We start from the raw sequence: 20181 nt of genomic DNA, 5'->3' as shown, positions 1-20181 counted from the left end.
TTTTGCACGATGTTTTCGAAATTGCATCTCGTTTACTTGTGTCTCATTCGCATAGATTTGATTTTGTATTTTTTTCCGTTTTTTTCTCAGCACATTAAAATTTGATAAATATTCCCCAAACCCAAGTGCACTGAACAAGAGCTGTATCGCACATTTCCTGAGCGCCGTTCCTCTCTTTCAAAGATCAATTGAGTGACCCCGCTGATCAGATGTAGTTTCCATTCATTGCACGTTGCGCGCAGGGTGAATTCATTGTACCGCCCACCAAGTCTCCTACGCAAACGTAGGACAGACAAGCTTGATCCACATTTTCTCGTCCACCAAATCTGTAACGGCCTTGCAAGAACAAGTGAGCACACAAATCACAGCCGCAGAGTTTGGATTATCGTCGTCACGTCTATGATCACAGGGGAGACAAAGCGGACGTCCGGTGTCGGCTGCTTTGTTTGAACAGGCCAAACAGCAGTGTTGACTCGCTCATCGGTGGTGCCATGTCGATCTAGGGAGCACTGGACGGCAAATTGCCAGAAAGAGCATCAGAGAGTGCAGGCCCCTAACGCCCAGCGGCCCAGCCATGCCAATGTCCGCACGTATGGATACAGTCAACGACGTGCTCGAATGGGCTGCATCTCGGCATTCAGCAGCAGAGGGTATCCATTCTGACCGAAGTAAAACTGGAGAGCCAAACTGCTCCTGTTCTACCGGTGGAGGGACTTTGGAGGTGACATCAGGCATCTGCGGACGTTGAAAGCAGAGCTCGCGAGCCTCAAAATTACGAGCTCGGGGCCACCGACTGCGGCTCGAGACGATGCTGTGATGTGGACCATAAGACAATGCATATAAGGGAGGAGACCCGTTGCATGACACCGCGTGCAACACAGCCTAGTGCAGATACGACCAGGGTCGTGAGTATCCACTGCGCAGGCCGTCTTTGCGCGTCCACCGCTAGATGTCTCGCCTGAGTGCTTCTTCGCGTCGACCCTAGGTAAGAGGAAGTCGCGAAAGGAGAAGTACATTCAGACATCGCACAAGTTGCGCGGGTGGACAAGCACAGCTTGAGTGATGTGGTCGGTCCATAATCGTCGTCGACGCGTTGAAAACTGGGACTGCAAATTACGATATGGAGGTCACAAAATTAAAAACGGGCACGCATGCGAGCAGGGAAAAAAAAGGAAGGTTAGCACCTGGAAATCCCTGCAGAAAACGACTGGACGAGAGCAGCGGGAGAGATGGCCAGACTGGGCAAAAGCGAGGGATGGGACGGAGACGATCTTGAAAAACGGATGCGCAGATGCGCAGAGGTTAGATGATGGATGATTTGACGTCCAGAACAAAGGTGTATGCATCGAGGCTGCACACGAGTTGGAGGTAAAGTTTGAATGCCCTGTGAACCGAGCAGGCTCCGGCTTGAGCCTTGAATGGCGTCTTCGTGTGCTTCCGACGACGGGACAATGTGGACACAAGATAGTAATACTCGGATGCAAGGTTCAGGCCAGCACCGTTCGAGTGACAAGATACGACGCGTAGCTTGAAAGCAACGAGTTTTGTACGAAACGCGCTCTTCCTATTTAGGAGTCTTCCAGTGATCCCATGAATAATGCCATGATGGCAAGCTCTCTCCCGAAGCCTTGCTGCATAGATCGCGCCCAAAATCAGAATGAAAAAGATGTTATCATGTTGTAGATTGAATATAGACATGTAGCTTTGCCAGTGGTAACCGCAGACATCCAGTTCTGACTTCGACCGGGGAGTGATGGACTTAGGTGAGATACGAATAACTTCAGTATAACAAAAACAGAACCGGAAGGTCAGTGAGATTGTGAATATTGGAGGGGGCCAGGAGTGGGAGGAGGCATACAGTATACCAACTGGGTCGGCGGTACGTATCAACAAGCATGCTCCAGAATCTTTGCCATCGCCTCGCTTGATCGATGGAATGATGACGATCACCAAAGGAATCCTTCGACGCCGTCGACTCATACAGCAAACATGACGAGGACTCGATATGAGACGAAAGGTGACCCGGCTATCGATCAGGTGTCGAAGTGAGGCGAGGACACAGACTGGTTGTGTAGAAGGCGGAGATTGATATTGTGTGCAGATGCAAGGTAGACACCTGCGAGTCCAAGCTCAATAGCATCCTGGTGACGAAACATCTCACCAGGCGGCGTGTAGCTCCGACAACTTCATGACCAATCGCACATAAGTAAAAGGGGGGCCCATATTCAACATTGCCACTTGAATCCGACAACAATGGACCCCAAATCCGGCTCTGCGCATCCACTCCATGTTACTCATAGTGATAGTCAGCTCGCCTGCCCTCTCACGCACCATCAAGCCCGAAAGAGCACACCTGGCCAAGACGCTGTGCTGCAACCACGATTTGTGAGAGAGGAAAAGGGGATAAAAATGACGCGGAGAAACGTGCCTTGGCGTACCTGCGAACGGAATAGGACACGCGCATCACAATGGATCCCATAAGCGGCTAGAATATTCGAAGTTCGGAGGCGAATGATCTTCCATAATCCCCTTCGATGGCACGATTCCCAAAATCAAGCGCACTGATGCGCCTACAACTTTGAGACACGAGGCCTAATTTGAACTGGCGACACACAGGATCTGCACGAGAAAGCATAAAACAATGGTGGAAAGTCCCATGCATGGCAGATAACATATGAACAGGAAAGAAAATGCGTCTGGAGAAGAAAACCGAGTGAGGGGAAATCGACGAATGGCTCTGTTGAACGCTATGTTCGAAGACCGACCGACGGTGTAAGCGGGCAACCGCGACGTGGGTAAATTCCTCGTCATCCTTGCTTTGTTCCGAAGCCCTCGCCCCCGCCATGAAGCCACTTGCACCATCCCGACTCCATCAAGGTTCAGATGCAAAACGATACCAAGTAACGCACCCTAGAAACACAGACGTATATGATTAATTGAACACGCTCCCCTCGTGAAGGGTGGACATGAGGTAGAAATTTGTTTCAGCACTCGGCGCTGGCAGTGCCCATTTCGTAATAGACATAGGATAGCCCTTTCCCACCTTCGAACAATGACGGCACCACATTGCTGGTTCAGAACTCGATGTCAATAGGCGAGAAAATACGGCTATGCGGCATCAAAGAACAAGGCATGATCGTCGGACCATGGAATGGTTCGAGAAGTCGGCTAGCGTTCGCCCCGAGGGCAGTAGTATATCTGGATGACTTGATGAGAGAAGCCCAACCATCGACCGCCCATCCGAGCTTCACCAGTCGACCTACCTACCACTGAAAACCTTCCACAAGCATCCGTAGCACGAAGCCATGTGGCACAGCATACACGGCTGGCCGTCCTGGATGCAGGAAGAACTTGCGAGTGCGTAGATGTCCTTCAGGGCCTTGAGTTTTACCAGAACAACCTTCATACAGCTCCTGGCGCGGGATCCTCAGGGTCCCAATACACTAACGATGAGCAAGAGCTCATTATTATGACGGAAGTACGTTTCCTTTCGGTCTGACACGTCGGCGGTGCCACTCACGAGCCGTTCCTCTGTGCTGCCAGGGCGCGCATATCGCACGGAGCCGTGGGGGACTACAGGTCCATCAACACATGGCTGGCTACAGCCAGCCCTATGAGCGCCTGCGCTCCAGATCGCATGAGGCGGGCTCGCACTTCCCCGCCATGTCCACCAACCCCGCCCCCTCCTCCGTCTCTCCCTCGTTCTCCATTTCCGCCCCAATCCCCGTGGTCCCATCTGACTGGGGATACGTCTCTCCACCAGTGCTGGCACCTCATCGCTGGGCACCGTATGCATCCGCACCGACGCCCATGCCTGTCCTTGACACACTGACGTGGCCGCACAGCCCCAGTCCAGGGAAACGCACGTCCCCCGCTGCACCCGCCGCACCTCCCACCGCCAACCCTGCTGAGCCGGACTTCATCGCACCCGCCACCCCGACCGCACTTACCACCCCCATCGCTTCCGCCCTGCACACCGCCCCCGATGCCATTTCAATGTCGCGCGCCATGCCAGCGGACGCGCAACGATCGACCTACCCGTCATTAGAAGGCGCCGTGAGGCCCTTCAAGGGTCCTTGGGTGGATATGGCGCGCACCACCATCGAGGTGCGACTCGACCCGCGGTGGGACTCATGGGTCTTCCGGCGGGAGACGAGGAAGCGACGGGTGGACGCAGAGGAGCAGCCGCAGTCAAAGAGGGCGAGGGTGAAAGGACGGCTGGGGGAGGTGATGCCCGAGGCGAGTGTGGTGAGGGACATGAGTGCGGGTGAGGGAGGGAGTGGGAAGCTGATGAAGATGGAGATTGGGGGCGGAGCGCCGGGGAGCGAGATGAGCAAGGAGACTTGGCCTTTAGAGAGCGGGTTCAGGGGCATTGCGCCGGAGCCTGCCCCGGGGTCAGTCAAGGCAGCTGGAGGGCTGCGCCCGATGCCCGTGGTCATTCCACAGGTCCACGACAACGCCCTCCACGCGAAGAACGATAAATCAACAACGTCCACCCACAGGGTAGGTACCCCCGCAGGTGAGCCCGTTATCGAGCCTGTACCGCTGTCGAGCGGAGGGCCTTCGACATCAATGCCTGCGGACGACCAGGACGAGGCCGACGAGCCTCAAGACGAGGAAGATCACGACGAGGGCCAGCACCAGCTCGGAGACGAGACCAGCCTCAGTAAGCGCGAGGCTGTTGTCGTTATCGACGAGAAGATCTACGGCAGGGACCCACTGCGTTGCCTCGCGTGCAACAACAAGTCGTTTGCGCGCAAGTACGAGCGCAGGCGGCACGTCGTCACCGTCCACTACCTCAAGAAGGTCTCCTGCGACTGGTGCGGCATCTTCTTCTACACACGCCGCGATGGAGTCACTCGTCATAAGGACGAGAATTGCCCAGCGAGGGACTTCGAGGATCGGCACACCAACCCAATGAGGTGGTTCATGGCCTGGCTGAGTGGACCCTCGGGGTGGCGGTAGGAATAGAAGTGCGGCGGGATCGTCGGCGATGGTGAGCTGAAGCTGGAGGTACGCACTAGGTACGCACCATGGTTTCTTGCCCGCTCTCGCATTCCTTCCCTTCCCTTTTATTCTGCTCCTGTCCCCATGCTTTCACCCCCCACATAACTTCTGCATCGTCATCATCGATCGCGCACTTGCCTTCGCTTTCCGTTTCACGACATCCCTGCTATTTTCTTGAATTTTGCTTTGGTCTCGGATCGATGAGGGTGCAGGAGTGTGTCGGGTGGAGCTGACGACATTTCCAATAGGTATATTAATTCGCGACCTTGATTGTGTCGTCGTCAACACGCTCGGATATGGTGGAGTAGAGTGAGTGTGCTGGTCTGTGCTGGTAGTCGCTACTATGTAGTAGGTCACACGGTCCGTCAGGGTCCCCGCGCTGTGCCACAGCACGGCCCCAGCATTTTGTGAAGGACTGACTGATTTTCTCCCATCTGCATTGCTGCTCTTTTCATGATGTTTTCAAGATCGCCTTGGCCCTTGAGTATCTATCTGACACTTCTGTGTATATTCCCTTTCTCTCCCGCCTGAGTCGTCTCGGCACGCTGTAATCTAGAGGTTGTATCCAGAATACAAAGGTTCCTTCGCGTGCATTGAAAAAATCGCATTCCATTGTGTCGTTTCCCCTCAGGAGGGACTCGAAGAACCGAGACAATCCTACACGCGAGTTCGGATGAACAGCTCCGGTCAAACCCGAGCTGCCTTCGGCCGTTTTGCTGAGTCGACGCAGGATGTCCTCGATCACGGATTCAAGTGAGATTCGTCGCCGCTGCGCGCATCCAGCACTCTTCATAACCTTCCATCACATATGCATCGATGCGAGCACTCTGAGCCAGACATTTAGTATAAATAAGAATTGCGCGCGTTAGCTTGCGAGGTCGCAGATTCTTCCATTGACATAGTATTGTTCCAGCTACGTCAGAGTATCCCAAAGTCGGTGAAAGGCGGGACAATGGCACCTTTTGAGCGCTCAGACATCCATTTTTTTCGTGGGGAGGTTGAATGCCGAGGAGACCAGCGGAGGCTGAACGGTCGGAGGACCCCTGAAAATAGGGGGGCAGGCTGGGTGGAAATTTCTTAAAAGCCGGCCAAAATGTACGGATAGAAAGTCCCAAAATTGGCGAAATTTGTCCGAAAAAAACCAGGCCTAGCCAAATTTTGATTCAACATGTTCGGATTGAACTGTCAGGCCTCCAAAACCACATTTTTTGGCCGGATTAGCCAGATCCGGCCCTGTATGTCGCAAAAACTCGTTTTACGTTATAATTCCATATAAGGCATTACAAGGCTATAATGAATCGGTCCCGTGAGAATGCATTATCGAATAAGAGTTCTCATTCCAATTTCAATGAAATGGCATTACAATGACTGGTGCCGAATTGCAACGCCATCACAACGTGACAGTAACATCACTCTACTGGACCGATCGGCTATTACAATGCTATCACAAGCTCATCGTAAAGGTGCTGCTATGGAGTCAAAAGCTCGCTATGGCATTACTATGCAGTCACAATGGCATTACAATAGCATGACAAGTAATAGGAAATGGTTATCAAGGGCTATGAGATGACTGAGTACTACCAGGGATCACTTACTTTGACTACTGATTATTACTAATACTCATTAATCTGTAGTGAGCATTACCTCAATAGCTTGTTACACCGTGACTACTAATGACTACTGGTGCTTATGGGTCATCACTAACTCATACTGATCATTGCTTCATACTACTGATACTACTACTAATATTACTACAGATGCTACTATAAGTGCTACTACAGATGCTACTAATGCTACTACTGATGCTACTACAATTGCAATTGATACATTACTATGACCAAGGTTCGAACATGCAACCTCTTGTATGAGAATCACCTTGTAATGTGGCGCATAACCACTCAGCCAGCTATGCTTTTCTGATTATAAATGTCCATGCTATTCATAGATCTATTTGGTGCTTGGCATACACTGATTCCCCCTTCTAAAATAGGCTCAGCACTGTCCTCCTGAGTGCCACAAAGCATGTCTTGCATAGCCAAGAAGGGCCACATCATATACTAGTCGATGCTGGTGAGTGCAATGTCCAGCATAGTGACATACATGTCAAGCTCGTTGTAGTCCATCGTCTTGTCTGCCTCAAAGGGTTTGCATATGTTGGAGGTAGGGGTATGTGTGGCGCGCGCGACAGCAGTTCGGAGGCAGAGGAAGCAGTTGGCGGTGTGTGCACGGTACGAGCAGCTGAAGGCAATGGGCAATGGGCGGTGGGCAATGGGCAATGGGCAGTTGGGAGGTGCAGGTGGATTCTGCGTGCGCGCAGCGGAATGTGTGGGAGGCGAGTGGTTCGAATGTGGGGGCACTGTCGGCACGCACGTGCGTGATGCGGGCAGCAGGCGGCGCACGCGACAGCGGTTCGGAGGCAGAGGCGGCAGTCGGCGGTGTGTGCACGGTACGAGCAGCTGCAGGTGTGGGCAGTGGGCGGTGGGCAACGGGCGGTGGGCAGTGGGCGACAGGCGGTGGGCGGTGGGCGGTCTGGAAGCGGAGGTGGATTCTGCGTGCGTGTGCGTGCTGCACGCAGCGGAATGTGCAGGAGGTGAGTGGTTCGAAGGAGGGGGCACAGTCGGCATGCGCGCGTGCGCGATGAGGGCAGCAGGCAGCGCACGCGAAAGCGGTTCGGAAGCAGAGGCAGCAGTTGGCAGTGTTTGCGCGATATGAGCAGCTGCAGGCGTGGGCAGTGTGCAGTGGGTGGTGGGTGGTGGGCGGTCTGGAAGCGGAGGTGGATGCCGTGTGCGCATGCGCGTTGTGCGCAGCAGAATTTGTGGCAGCTGGGTGGTTTGAAGGCGGGGGAATAGCCGGTGCATGTGTGTGCGCGGTGCAGGTAGCATGAGGCGTGTGCAAACATGGTTCGAAGGTAGAGGTGGTAGTCGGTAGGGCGTGCACGGCGCAAGCAGCGGCAGACATCGCATCCTGGACGTCGTGGTGCAAGACAACTTCTTCCGTGCCTTCCTCTCCAGCAAGCCTGTCCTCGTTGGTGGTACATCCACGTCCTCTCCCACCTTCGCCAGCATCGTCTTGCTCTTGAACAATGCGCGCCTCGCACAGGGCTTGCTGTCCCTCGTCTGTCGCGCAACTTCGCGTGGGCCTTGATGTCCTAGCAAGAACGAATGCACATCAATCCCACTTAACAAGAATTATAGACGAGCACACCTGAAAATCATTGTCATTGGACACCGAGGGGTGTAGACAAAGCCGTTTATTGGATGGTAGTATTGTTGGCAAGCACAAGCTCAGTGTTCCTCCAAATCTGAAAGATGATGGGTGTGATATGGATCTATATACAAACTAAGGGAAAACTGTACTTACAGATCTGCTTTCGATTGACGTCCTTGAGATTAAACGCGAGTTGAGTGCGAATACCGCATCCTAATTGCGTCGAGGGTACGTGTCATGAGCATCAATGACTCAGCTGATAGATACTGATCGATACAAGCTCTTCATCCTTACTGCAACATCCCCCCTTCAATCCTCTCAAGCCACCCATGGATGACGATTCAGAAGTAGAAGGTGAAGGCGGCTACATTCCCGGGGTCGTGACTGCTGCAGAGGTTGATGACCTCCAGGGTGCGCTCAATGCAATCCGCACGCCCGAATCGATATCATTTGCAGCTACAGTGGAAGATTATCAGGAAGTGAGTGAAAAGAATCCACACCTGTGTTGTTTCCCTGCTAATAGACATACAGGTGATACAGGAAACCCAGCTCCTTGCTCGGAATCTGCTAGATAAACTGAGGATTGCTCAGCTCGAGATCGTGTCACTGCGTGCCGCCCAGCGGTCTGGTGCTAAGCGGGCAAAGAGGAAGAGTGGATCTGTGGAAGTACTGGTAGGTAAAGATGATGAAGAAATTACTCAACTAGGCCACCGGTTTTTCGTGACCCAGGAGATGTGGTTTGATCCAGCCATCTTCCAGCAACCCAAGCCAATGTTGCTGCCTGACGACAAGGCCCGCTACGCCAATCCTCGTGCGATCCAACAGGGTGTTGTTGCTGACTTGTACAAGATAGTCCTGCCCCGACTCCATGAGCTGATGCAGCACCACAGTAGCTTCTCTTCTAGTGTAAGTCCATTAATCACTTCTCGTCGCAATTTCCTCTTGACCGTTGGCTTTTTAGTTTAACAAGGGATTCATTTCGTATCGCGCAACCGTCATTCACCGACTGCGTGCAGATGCAATTAAGATCTACAATAAACCAGGCTTTCAAGCTGTATGGTTCGAGCTAAAAACAAACCGTGCAGAGATCCCGGAACTTCAAGCGCTTCTGAAAGAGAAAGATCCCTCCTTGCCTAACGGTATCTATTCAGTGATTGCCCCCATACTCCATCCTCAGTGCATAGTCGACCGGAAGACGATCTTCAGAACAAAGGTCCTCACAAGGGCACGTCCTTTTTATTTTTATCATCACATTCTTATGCTTATTTGGCACTTTCTAGATTTTGCGCATGGTCCTTTTCAGGCCAAATTCTGTCTCTTCTGATGGATCAAATGTGGAGACAAGCTATGGTGGACGACTGACCATGGCGAAGCTGTGGAACCTTAACTCAACCACACCTGGATGTGTCGCTTTTGCTGCAATCATGGTATGTTTTTTAACCTTGTATTTTTCCTCTTAATTTATGTTTTTACAGGCTCGTTACCTCGCATCACCTGATGTCAAGCTTGAGAAGGTCGGCGCGCTGTCTCGCATCAATTATTACGACGACTTTACCTTCTACAAGAGGCTTCTTATTATGGGAAAGGATACGGCCTCCATCAAAGTGATCCTGAGGTTCTTTGACGAGGCTGTTTTTGGGATAGCGCCGCCACAGCAACCACATACATCAAATTCACATATGATCAATGTGAATAATTTCCTAGCAGATATGGAAGCTGGTGAGAATGCCAGTTTTGAAGACGAAGGTAAGTGCTATATCCCACTTTCAAACAATTTTTTTTTACAGTCACTTCCTAGATTTTACATCGGCAATCAACAACCTTAGCATCGTGATGGACGAGATGGAGGTTGAACCTCCTGCTCCTACTGTCGTTGAGCCTGTCGCTCCTGCTGCCGATTTTGTAGCTCCTACTACTTTTATCGCCAATCCTGTTTCTGCCGGCCCAGTTCCTACAGTCCTTGTTCCTCAACACCCTTCTATTCCCCCCATCGCTATCCCCGCTGTGACTACCGATTCCAACCGACCAGCTCGTGGCGGAAGAAAACCCAATAATAGCCCGGTACCTCGTCGTGTTTCAACACGCACTCAAGCTCAGGGTTTGGGGAAGTGAAATACTAGTCATTCTCGAGTTTATATAGTTCACTGTCATATCTGACTCATCGCAAACTCGCATGTATGTCTTTCAATATATCTTGTTGATCTTTCCTCCAAGGGGGTGGCCAGTGAGTGCGATGTTGTCATTATCGAGCCACCCCTTATCTTTGTTCTCTTGTCATGCCTGTCAACTCAGCAGGTCTCTCCAAGGCCTCTATCCTTCGTACCACACACACACCGCCAACTGCCGCCTCTCCCTCTGAACCGCTGTCGCGCGCGCCGCCTGCTGCCCTCATCGTGCGCACGCGCGTGCCGACTGTGTCCCTGCCTTCGAACCACTCGCCTCCCGCACATTCCGCCGCACGCAACGTGCACGCGTATGTGGAATCCACCTGCACCTCCAGACCGCCCAGCGCCCAGCGCCCACGCCTGCAGCTGCTTGTACTGCGCACACACCGCCAACTGCCGCCTCTGCCTCTGAACCGCTGTCGCGCGCGCCGCCTGCTGCCCTCATCGTGCGCACGTGCGTGCCGACTGTGTCCCCGCCTTCGAACCACTCGCCTCCCGCACATTCCGCCGTGCGCAACATGCACGCGTATGCGGAATCCACCTGCACCTCCAGACCACCCAGCGCTCAGCGCCCACGCCTGCAGCTGCTTGTACTGTGTACACACCGCTGACTGCCGCCTCTGCTGCCCTCATCATGCGCACGCGCGTGCCGACTGTGTCCCCGCCTTCGAACCACTCGCCTCCCGCACATTCCGCTGCGCGCAACGCGCACACATATGCGGAATCCACCTGCACCTCCAGACCGCCCAGCGCCCAGCGCCCACGCCTGCAGCTGCTTGTACTGCGCACACACCGCTGACTGCTGCCTCTGCCTCCAAACCACTGTTGCGCGCGCCGCCTGCTGCCCTCATCGCGCGCACGCACGTGCCGACTGGGCCCCTGCCTTCAAACCACTCACCTCCTACACACTCTGCTGCACGCACCACGCATGCGCATGTGGCCTCGTCGGATGCATTATTTATGGTGCATGTCCTGTGGCCGTCTGTATGCGTGATCACTGACTGGTGGCTTTCTTTTTCTCGTTCTGTGGTGCTGCATGGTCGAGGCTTCCTGCCGACATACTTGCTCATGGTGCTGAGAATGTTCTCGTGGGTGCGTCCACCCGCTTATGCACTCTTTGCTTCTCAATGACAGACAATTTATATTTCATGGTGCCCACTGCCCAGCAAGAGCATGGCATGCATATCTTTAACATATGTTAGGTTCTCTGCTGTAAAATGAGATAGGACTGACCACTGGTGTTTCTCTCGGAGACGCAGAAACATATCCCCATCTATAACATCAACTACAAGGAACTCCCTGCTATTTTTCCGATCAAACTCCTCGACAAGTAGTGCACCCCGAATGATTGATCATACAGATATGAACTCGGAGGATTGTCGAGGTTTTGCACATACTCAGATAAAGCCTAGATCTTTATCCTTCCGTCTTTGTATATGTATGGGTGCATCTAGAGGTTGAATCAATGCAAGAGGATATGGGGTTTTGTTGACAAAGCAGGTGAAGACAAATAGAAGCTGTGCAAAAATATCTCCGCCAACTGTGTCCACAAGAACACAATCCACTCATTCCTGATGATGAAAATCAGGACTGCAATGGAGGTAATCCATTGTTTCTCTCCAGTCAACTTTAGATTCATATTTAACCTTGAGAAACCGATACTCCTTGATCTGATAGAAAGTAAAATCAGTCATAAGCACTCTATATAATAGAGATAATTAATGGCCTACAAGATTGCTTGAATGAAATTTGATTGGGGTGTTATTCGGGAGATCAATACCACTAGCAAGCAGAAACTGTGACATCCAAGGGCCTAGGCGCTGTGTGAAATTACTGAATGCAACATCATCCTTGTACCTTTCCTCCAAGGAATTAAAAGAACAGGCCTTCTGAACAGCTCCAAGTAAAACATGACCTGCTGATAAAATTGTGGTTCTTGACTGTGGCTTGATATCATCTTCTACATCCCCTTCATCTACATCTGCTGCCTCACCAGACTTGCAATACTCATCAAGCAAATCAATCCGCTGTTGAAGAAAGGACATGACAAGGACATAATGGTCAATTTTCAGAATCTAAACAAGCATAAATGAGAATGTGATATAAAATATTCAAGAAACCAAAAACCTGAGTGGCCACATCCTTTTTGTTGGTTTGAAGGTCATATATATTTTTAAGAGCACCATGAAGCTTCTCATTTGGCTTTGTATTGAAATTGCGTGTAGCACCTTTTGCTCGGATATCTGCAAAAAGATGTTTATGGGAGTGCATCTTGGGGAAGTTCCAATTCTTGCTATCATCAATCAATGCAAGATACTCCTATAATCACTCCAAAATCAGACAAGAAAAAATAACAATAAAATAATGTAAAAACCTTCATAGCTTGCTCAAAAGTAAGTAAGGCCTGCTCGCCTGCTGCAATTGTGTCTTCGGTATGGACATTCAGTGAAGCATACATATCCAAGACTAAAAAGCACCGGATACAACGCAATAAACAATAGCCTGGTTTGTTTGTGCGCATATCACCAATGACATTGTAGGATGCAAATAAAATAATCTAATAAGACAATTTAAGTATAAAAGTAAATACGAGATCAAATAGATTCAAACCTTGGATATATGTTCAAACTTTTTACCATCAGTAAATGAAATCTTGATCACATTCTTGAAATGGGTTAAACCCCTCCATCGAGGTATCATATCACATCTACAGATATTAAGCATTATATTAAAGAAAAAAAGTTGAACATACTGATTATCAACTTGTTTTTCAGCATCTTTTCCCAAAATAGCAAGATGATCCTTAAGCTGTTTCCAAAGATGACTGCCAAACAAACCAAGGTTATAGGCATGAAGACGGTCCCATGAAAGTGCACGGTATACATCTGAATATGCAATAGATGCAAAGGAACTCTAAGAAATAAAGAATTACAACCAGTAATATAATCAAAGATTATGAGATAAAACCCACTTTTACAGGACGGAGACTATAGGACTTAAGAATCACTTCCTTGTCTCTTTGAAGTGGTGTTCGATCAATCTCTTCAAAAATTTTCTGAGTATCATAAGCCGTACGAAGAGGATAATCCTCAGAAAGATCAATTTGATGGTTGGCAGGAACCAAGCAAACTGGACATGGGAACTTTCCCTTGACACCTCGTATCAATGCCATAAAACATCTGGAAAATGTTTGAGCATAATCAAATCACAAAAAAAAAAAAAAAAAAACTGTTTCTCATAATCAGCTGATAAAATCAGAATAAAAACGAAAAGCCAGCGTATAATATTATCACCACACTTGAAGTGATAACCTGTCTTCGAGATTTTGATGATCGTCTCCAAAAGCTTGTAAAATGCACTATGCCATACAACATTCTTGAAATTGGCCCATCCTGGTGTAGATGATTCTGCTGGATCTTCCTCAACCTATGCAAATTAATATACATATCAAACCTGCAAATTTAAGCAATCAAACTTACAATTGGAAGCCACCCAACAACACGACCTCCACCCAAGGTACCTTCACCATTCCGAATTCCAACTGGCAAGTTCCCACACCGTGCTATTACTGGATACCCTTTCTGACCACCAAACGAAGACAGCTTGGTTTTATCAGCATAGAGAATCAAGCAAAATGGTTTTGCACCCTCTGGGATTGACGACTTGTTCATCTGTAAAGTTAGACAATATTATTTTAAATTATACAGTTATCTTGCACACCTGGACATTCCAGAAGCTGTCTGCCGTCCAAGGTTCATGATATATGCGCATGAATCTTGTTCCATTGAACTTCGAGATCTTTTCTGCATCCCACACAAAGTGTGGACTCAGAAGTGGGTCTCCTGCAAGATCCAATGCCCATTCCCAGAGCGGTTTCACGTGGACTTCAAAGTCCTGGACCATGTCTTTAAATGGTACATGAATAGATGTCTTTTCGTGCTATACATGAGGAACAAGAAATGAGTACAGACAAAGAATGTGTTTCCATATACCTACAGGAGTGAGAATCCAAGAGGCTCCTTCCAAAATATCATACATATCTGCATGCGATGACAAAGTGACAGCCTCATCTTCTCGTGCTCTCTTCATCAACAAGATTAGGGTGTTCGTCTCTTCTTTGTTGAGGGCATTCCGCAAAGCAAAATTCGCAACATCGAAGTCCAAACGACTTCGGAATGGGCGCCACGGCTCTTCACTGACAACGACCCGCGCGCGGTCCTTGACTTGATGCCCGTAGTCCTCGAAGTGTGACGTGACCGTCGCTTTGCCACTTCGTGGGTGGAATTCGGTTCGGATGTCATCAAGACAAGGCTCCAAAGGCGCAGAGGTCGATGCAGAGGCAGAGGAAGTTATAGGCACATCGGGGGCAGTGGGAGGTGCAAGATTTGATTGTTGTCGATCAGGCTCATCGATTGGTGTAAGGGATTGATCTATAATTGATGTCAGGAAAGTCCTCATTCACGATGCAACAACGACATACCATTATCACCCGATGAGAGTGCTTGGTCGACGATCGGGCCTGACGCCTCGGCAGCAGGATGTGCTGCAATCGGTAAAACTGGGGAGCCTAAAGCGAAATTAACCGATATTTTCAATTGTAACGAGGCTCTTACATACCTGTTGCTCTATGTTGCTTGGCCTCGAAGGCCCAATCTCTCTCTTGCTCAGCCTTTCGACGAAAGCACGCGCGCTCATGAGTGGCAACACCTCTCAAGTCGAAAGGTTGTCCACACAACTTGCAGTCTCTTGTTCTTGCAGGCATAGACATTGGGGGGATCCTACTATGGTCACAGAGATAGTATACAAGGCGAGGGAGCGATGCTGCGACGAGGGAGGCTACAACACGCAGGAGCGCATTGCATCCGCATTACAATCACAGCAGAATGATCTTATCTTAATCGTGACATCATTCGAATGCATTTTAATCTTACGATAACCTATGACACGTCATTTTAATGTCATGTTAACTCTATTATCAGCAAAACTTATTACAATGCAGGTAAGTATTTTGTGACATAAGCCCTCAAAATTGTCCGAATTGACCAGATCTGGCCTTGTATGCCCTCAAAATTGTCCATATCATATAGTTCAGGTCTGTTTTGATGCTCAGAAAGGCCAGAAAGTGTTTATTAAGCCGTTGGCCATCAGAATCAAATACATAGAGCACATGAGATATTGAAAAGATATTACAGAGCATCATACTTCATGCACTAAGCCATCACCATCCTCCCTTGTGCCGCTATTGTCCTTCTTGCCCCCTGACCCACACTGACATAACACCTGGAGACATTGGACTGCTATTACAAGGTTCAAGAGGTATCTATTCAAATGTGAGAATAGCCGGAGCAAGGCTTTATCGAGATGTATGTGCTGCCTGTCCATGTCCATTTCAGAGGCAGTTCATCTGACCGCCACCATAGATCCTTGCTTTGTTGCAGTGTTGCAATTCTTTTCCAGAAGGTGATTATCTGTAATCATTTGGAAAACTACCCCCTTGTATTAAGCTTTAATTAGCTATAATTGATGCTTTGCTATACTAAATTATGAAAGATTAAGATTAGACATCTTTAGCTTACCCCCCCTCTAAACCTGGTCTAATTAGACATAATTTTCCTAAATTAAGAATTATTAGGATGGGTTATAACTTGAAATTTCGGAATAATAATAATAAATCAAGCATTACAGTTCTCATAGCCTTCTTATAGAGTCATGTCTATTAGAGCACTAGTTCAATACCTAAACACAAAATATACCTTATAACAAACTTGCCTTTTGCCAGAGTTAAACCAACAACCTCATGCATACAAGCACCTAGGACAGATGCTCTAAGCCACTAAGCCACAAGGTCTAAGATATAAACTTGGTAATCTAAATAAGTAGACATAATATAGGCAACCTCAATATCTCAAATTTTATTTAACATTTATCTTTTCTCTATCTTATAAGTAAATAGGTCAATAAATACCTAAAAAGTCAGGTCTTTTAGGATTTAGTTTAAACACCAGCTAAGAAGATAATAAACCAATGGAAAATCAATAATACACTTTATATAGGATAAAAATAAATTGTGACACTTATACAATTTGGATTTAGAATGTGTAAAACTATGATTGAGTGTAATATTCAATAGGACTCTACTAGTATAAACAATGCTACCTTAATTTGCAAATTTGATCAAAAACATGATCATGAATAATTGGTCATAATTAGCTTAAATTAGTATTATTAATGATTATCAATAATTTAGATCCAATAAGAGAGAGGGGTTTTCCAAATTGCCACTAGTGAGGTGGAGGGTGGGGACAAGGGTATATATATGGCATGCCTATGTATAAATAAGCACAAGATTGTTAGAGATAATTTTGATATGCTTAGTACACATATTTCCTACATGGCAGGCAAATATATTATTCTGGCACTACATACCAACATGACTGTCTTTTCCATAACCCAATAGCTAGAGGAAAACACTAAGTTTGAGCATCTTCTGTATAATAAGGCAATAGACAGTGTGGATGGCACTGAGAATTGTAATATCAATAGTGGTGATGATTATGTGCTGCACAAGACAGCATTAACCACTGCACTAATAGACAAGGTCTTCAAGGCTGCATGTAGCACATTTCTAAGCCCAACCTGCATGTTATGTCCTGTAATGACTAGTAGCAGGCAGCAGCTGACAATAACAACTTCAATGATCTTGTGTGCAAGGCCAAGGTACTGAGGTCTTCATGGTCTCTTGTGGCAGCTGCTAAGCTGCCGACAAAGTGGCTGGAGCATCAATGTATATTTCTCTCTTTCTATATCCCTTGTAAAGGCAGCTAGAAAGTCAGCAAAAGAGCTACAAGATAATAGTGCAGGCATATATAAAGAAGAGTAATATGCTAAAATAGTATAGAATGTGCGACATCTTTACCTTCTCACTGATAGAGCAGTAGTACTTACTATTTCCTACTGCTAATTAAAGACTTCTTGGTATGAAATTAGTGCTAATATTATAAAATTAGAAACCAATCCAATGCTCACAATATGTTGCTCCTAATTAGGAAATTAGACACTTTTAGATGCTATTAACACTTTAAGATACGTTTAGACACTTTTAGATATAATCCGGAGCTAATACAAGGGGGTGGTTTTCCAAATGTACAAATAGACAAACTAGCCCAAACTCCTACCATATGTGGAGTTTGCACACAATGTCAGAGAACACTTGGTCACACATCAATCCCTATTTGAACTCATATACAGCTATAACCTGACCTTCATGCTAAAAATCACCCCAAGATCGGATATTCCCCAAATAGAACAAAGAGTAGAAAAGTTAAAACAATTATGAAAGGAAACCAAAGCCAGTCAAGAAGTAGTGGCAGAACTGATGAAAAGCAAAACCACCGAGAATGAAGTCAAACTAGAAGCAGGGCAGAAAGTTTGGCTCTCAGGAAAAAATATAACCACCACACACCCAAAGGACAAACTAGCCCCTAAATTGCATGGACCATTCGAAATAGAAGAGAAGTTAGGAATAGTAATGTACAAACTGAAACTTCCACCCACATAGAAGATACACCCTGTGTTCCATGCCTCCTTAATTACACCATATCGAGAAATGACTGCTCATGGCCCCAACTACAAACAACCCCCACCTGACCTTATAGAAGGACAGGAATAATATGAAGTTGAAGGAATTCTCAATAAGAGGAAACAAAGACGTGGATATCAGTACTTGGTGCGTTGGAAAAGATACCCAGACTCATTGTTATGCTAGAGGTGGCTCTAAGTGCTGAGCATAACACCAAAATAACCTCTAATGCAGGGGGTGGTAGAGCTAGTATCTGATACACAAGGAATTGTTAGTTAGGACTTGAGAAATCAATGGCACACTGAGAAGCAGTAAGGAGTGTGAGATTATAGCACCCAAACGGTTTTGGGACTGCACCAAACATCAACCAAACATTCGGTCGGTCGCATCGGCGATTCGGTCGGTAATGAGAAGGTAGTGTCATGACCGGCAACTACATGCTTCAAGAGCCACATGGGACTCTGACAATATATGAGGGAAGGATGAGGGGTATGAGCAAAGAGGTGAGTATAAATGCGAACAAGGCCAAATGACAAGGATAACAAGTTTTTGGGAGTCGATGAAGACAATTTCAATGGTTGAGACGAGTACAAATGAGCTCTGAACTGTGGGGTGCAAAAGCTGGTTTATTCCAGAGTTGTATGTAGGTTTTTATAGTAAACAGAGCCTCTAAGTAAAATATCAAGAACGAAATGAGAGTAGGTGTTGAATAGGTGCCAAGCCTTAGCGATTAGAGAAGATAAGAAGATAGGTAAGATGTCCATATGGGTTCCGAAGGTAATAAGGTAAAAGGTAATCAGCGATGGTAAAATCCCAAATGTTCGGGAGCCATTGCCCGAGTGTAAGTAGCAGAAACATGTGTTGGCGAGCCAATGAAAATAAAGAAGATGTAACATATGACCAAGGTGGCCAAGTAAAATGGTGCAAGATCGTGTTTGACCGACCATGTGGAAGTCGGAAAGATAAGCAATAAGGATCAACCAACTCATGGAGGACATCGGCTGATATGGACTACTGGCTCTGATCTTGTAAACACTTATTGTAACACTCTTGTGTGGTCATGTTAAGTACGTGAAGTGTGGGTGAACTGACCCAAGTATTGTGGGATGTCCTTTGGTGGCTTGTCATCAGTTGGGTAGGGGCCAACTGTGTTCAGTGCAAGTTAGCGTCTTTGGTACTCATCTAGCACTGTTCGGTATCTCCCCAAAGCTTCCTAAATACCTCCCTCGGACCCTAGCGCAGGTGCATGCTCATCATCATCAAATGAATGGATCACAAGGACAAACCTAAAGAATGCCAAAGAACTTGTAGAAGCTTATGACATATGACACCCCAAAAGCATACCCTTAAGGACAGCTCTCGCAAATATTGGACAAACAAACTCAGAAATATATAAAAACGCTAACTCAATCCTTCCTGTCCCCTTATCACTTCGACAACCCTACTCTACTCACAATGATCTTCCTCATCTTACACATGTCTTCTAATGGATCCCTTTCCATCACCTCTGCTGATGACACTCTCATCGATGAGTCAACGCAGATGACCCCCTTTCCCAAACCATTCTTAACTGAAGAGCAATGGGAATGGTCAGTTGTAATGAGCATGAGGCTTGAAGAGGAGAATGATAGGAGATTGCAGGCTGAGGAATACAAAAGGCATCTATTGTACATGGAGGAGAGTGCAGGAGAGAGAGCAGCATGTCACACACCCATGCCCCCACATTTCCCCTCCCTTCTGCAAGTAATAGATATCACTATGCCACCCGCAGGCTCGCCTCCTCATTCTCCTTTCCCACCACCCCTGATCCGCGAAGAGAACAAGGAAGTCATCTTCCCCGATAGAGAGTCATACTTGACTGCCCCTGTTGCATACCTTATAGGGCTTATAGAAGGTTTACCGAGTACAGAGTTTGTGTCAGGGCCAACCTGACTAGAGATACGGAGGGCACTAGAGATCTTGGGGAAAAAAAGGGCTTTTGTATGATACACATAGAGGGCTTTGCAAATACGTGAAGGAATACTCATCGCCTGCATCAATGCAGGCAAGAGGAAGCTCATGAGACTTGACTGCTCTGAACCCCTCCATGACATGTTTCACCCTGCTAATGACCCTACTCTTGCCAATGAGTACTATATGCTGTCCATGGGCTGTGGTATCTTGTGCCTCATCTTTGGCTTCAAATGGAGGTCTGCTTCGCCCAATGGTGGGAACTTATCCCAC

At 47.8% G+C, this 20181-nt stretch overlaps 9 protein-coding genes across 9 annotated transcripts; 4 read left to right on the top strand and 5 right to left on the bottom strand.

Annotated features, from left to right (window-relative positions):
* Positions 1-85: 85 nt before the first annotated feature.
* Positions 86-827, bottom strand: HETIRDRAFT_408715 (uncharacterized protein). The gene is given in 2 exon segments (XM_009546167.1): positions 86-442; positions 453-827. 1 exon segment carries the CDS (start codon positions 733-735, stop codon positions 478-480), a length of 258 nt encoding a protein of 85 aa, XP_009544462.1. The 5' UTR covers positions 736-827; the 3' UTR covers positions 86-442; positions 453-477.
* Positions 828-4536: 3709 nt separating this feature from the next.
* On the top strand, positions 4537-5568 carry HETIRDRAFT_473550 (uncharacterized protein). Its single transcript, XM_009546166.1, has 2 exons — positions 4537-5013; positions 5256-5568. The coding sequence occupies exon 1, from the start codon at positions 4573-4575 to the stop codon at positions 4963-4965; it is 393 nt and encodes a 130-aa protein (XP_009544461.1). The 5' UTR covers positions 4537-4572; the 3' UTR covers positions 4966-5013; positions 5256-5568.
* On the bottom strand, positions 5459-5620 carry HETIRDRAFT_313705 (uncharacterized protein; the record flags this gene model as incomplete). The annotated part of the gene is made up of 1 exon (XM_009546165.1): positions 5459-5620. The coding sequence occupies one exon, from the start codon at positions 5618-5620 to the stop codon at positions 5459-5461; it is 162 nt and encodes a 53-aa protein (XP_009544460.1).
* Positions 5621-7064: 1444 nt separating this feature from the next.
* HETIRDRAFT_426016 (uncharacterized protein) lies at positions 7065-8228 on the bottom strand (the record flags this gene model as incomplete). The annotated part of the gene is made up of 3 exons (XM_009546164.1): positions 7065-7310; positions 7378-8155; positions 8212-8228. The coding sequence occupies 3 exons, from the start codon at positions 8226-8228 to the stop codon at positions 7065-7067; spliced, it is 1041 nt and encodes a 346-aa protein (XP_009544459.1).
* Positions 8229-8543: 315 nt separating this feature from the next.
* On the top strand, positions 8544-10326 carry HETIRDRAFT_416459 (uncharacterized protein; the record flags this gene model as incomplete). Its single annotated transcript, XM_009546163.1, has 6 exons — positions 8544-8693; positions 8746-9120; positions 9176-9427; positions 9495-9641; positions 9690-9960; positions 10013-10326. 6 exons carry the CDS (start codon positions 8544-8546, stop codon positions 10324-10326), a joined length of 1509 nt encoding a protein of 502 aa, XP_009544458.1.
* A 164-nt stretch (positions 10327-10490) lies between these two features.
* On the top strand, positions 10491-11178 carry HETIRDRAFT_450181 (uncharacterized protein; the record flags this gene model as incomplete). Its single annotated transcript, XM_009546162.1, has 3 exons — positions 10491-10679; positions 10715-10888; positions 10933-11178. The coding sequence occupies 3 exons, from the start codon at positions 10491-10493 to the stop codon at positions 11176-11178; spliced, it is 609 nt and encodes a 202-aa protein (XP_009544457.1).
* A 598-nt stretch (positions 11179-11776) lies between these two features.
* HETIRDRAFT_127497 (uncharacterized protein) lies at positions 11777-15147 on the bottom strand (the record flags this gene model as incomplete). The annotated part of the gene is made up of 13 exons (XM_009546161.1): positions 11777-11943; positions 11971-12049; positions 12110-12454; positions 12507-12698; positions 12754-12936; positions 12990-13086; positions 13132-13292; positions 13351-13558; positions 13609-13805; positions 13859-14041; positions 14100-14318; positions 14376-14809; positions 14997-15147. 13 exons carry the CDS (start codon positions 15145-15147, stop codon positions 11777-11779), a joined length of 2616 nt encoding a protein of 871 aa, XP_009544456.1.
* Positions 15148-18067: 2920 nt separating this feature from the next.
* HETIRDRAFT_311912 (uncharacterized protein) lies at positions 18068-18321 on the bottom strand (the record flags this gene model as incomplete). The annotated part of the gene is made up of 2 exons (XM_009546160.1): positions 18068-18211; positions 18259-18321. Coding segments are annotated over 2 exons (207 nt in total), but the record flags the coding sequence as incomplete, so codon positions are not given.
* A 1092-nt stretch (positions 18322-19413) lies between these two features.
* Positions 19414-19890, top strand: HETIRDRAFT_121142 (uncharacterized protein; the record flags this gene model as incomplete). The annotated part of the gene is made up of 1 exon (XM_009546159.1): positions 19414-19890. One exon carries the CDS (start codon positions 19414-19416, stop codon positions 19888-19890), a length of 477 nt encoding a protein of 158 aa, XP_009544454.1.
* Between the last annotated feature and the right edge of the window lie 291 nt (positions 19891-20181).

The sequence above is a fragment of the Heterobasidion irregulare genome (assembly GCF_000320585.1).
Source record: "Heterobasidion irregulare TC 32-1 unplaced genomic scaffold scaffold_03, whole genome shotgun sequence".
NCBI lineage: Eukaryota > Fungi > Basidiomycota > Agaricomycetes > Russulales > Bondarzewiaceae > Heterobasidion > Heterobasidion irregulare.
This window is presented reverse-complemented; position numbering and strand designations above follow the sequence as displayed.

Coding starts and splice junctions, on each gene's coding strand:
- HETIRDRAFT_473550 (XM_009546166.1), top strand. CDS start 4,573: ATGCCTGCGGACGACCAGGACGAGGCCGACGAGCCTCAAGACGAGGAA.
- HETIRDRAFT_408715 (XM_009546167.1), bottom strand. CDS start 735: ATGCCTGATGTCACCTCCAAAGTCCCTCCACCGGTAGAACAGGAGCAG.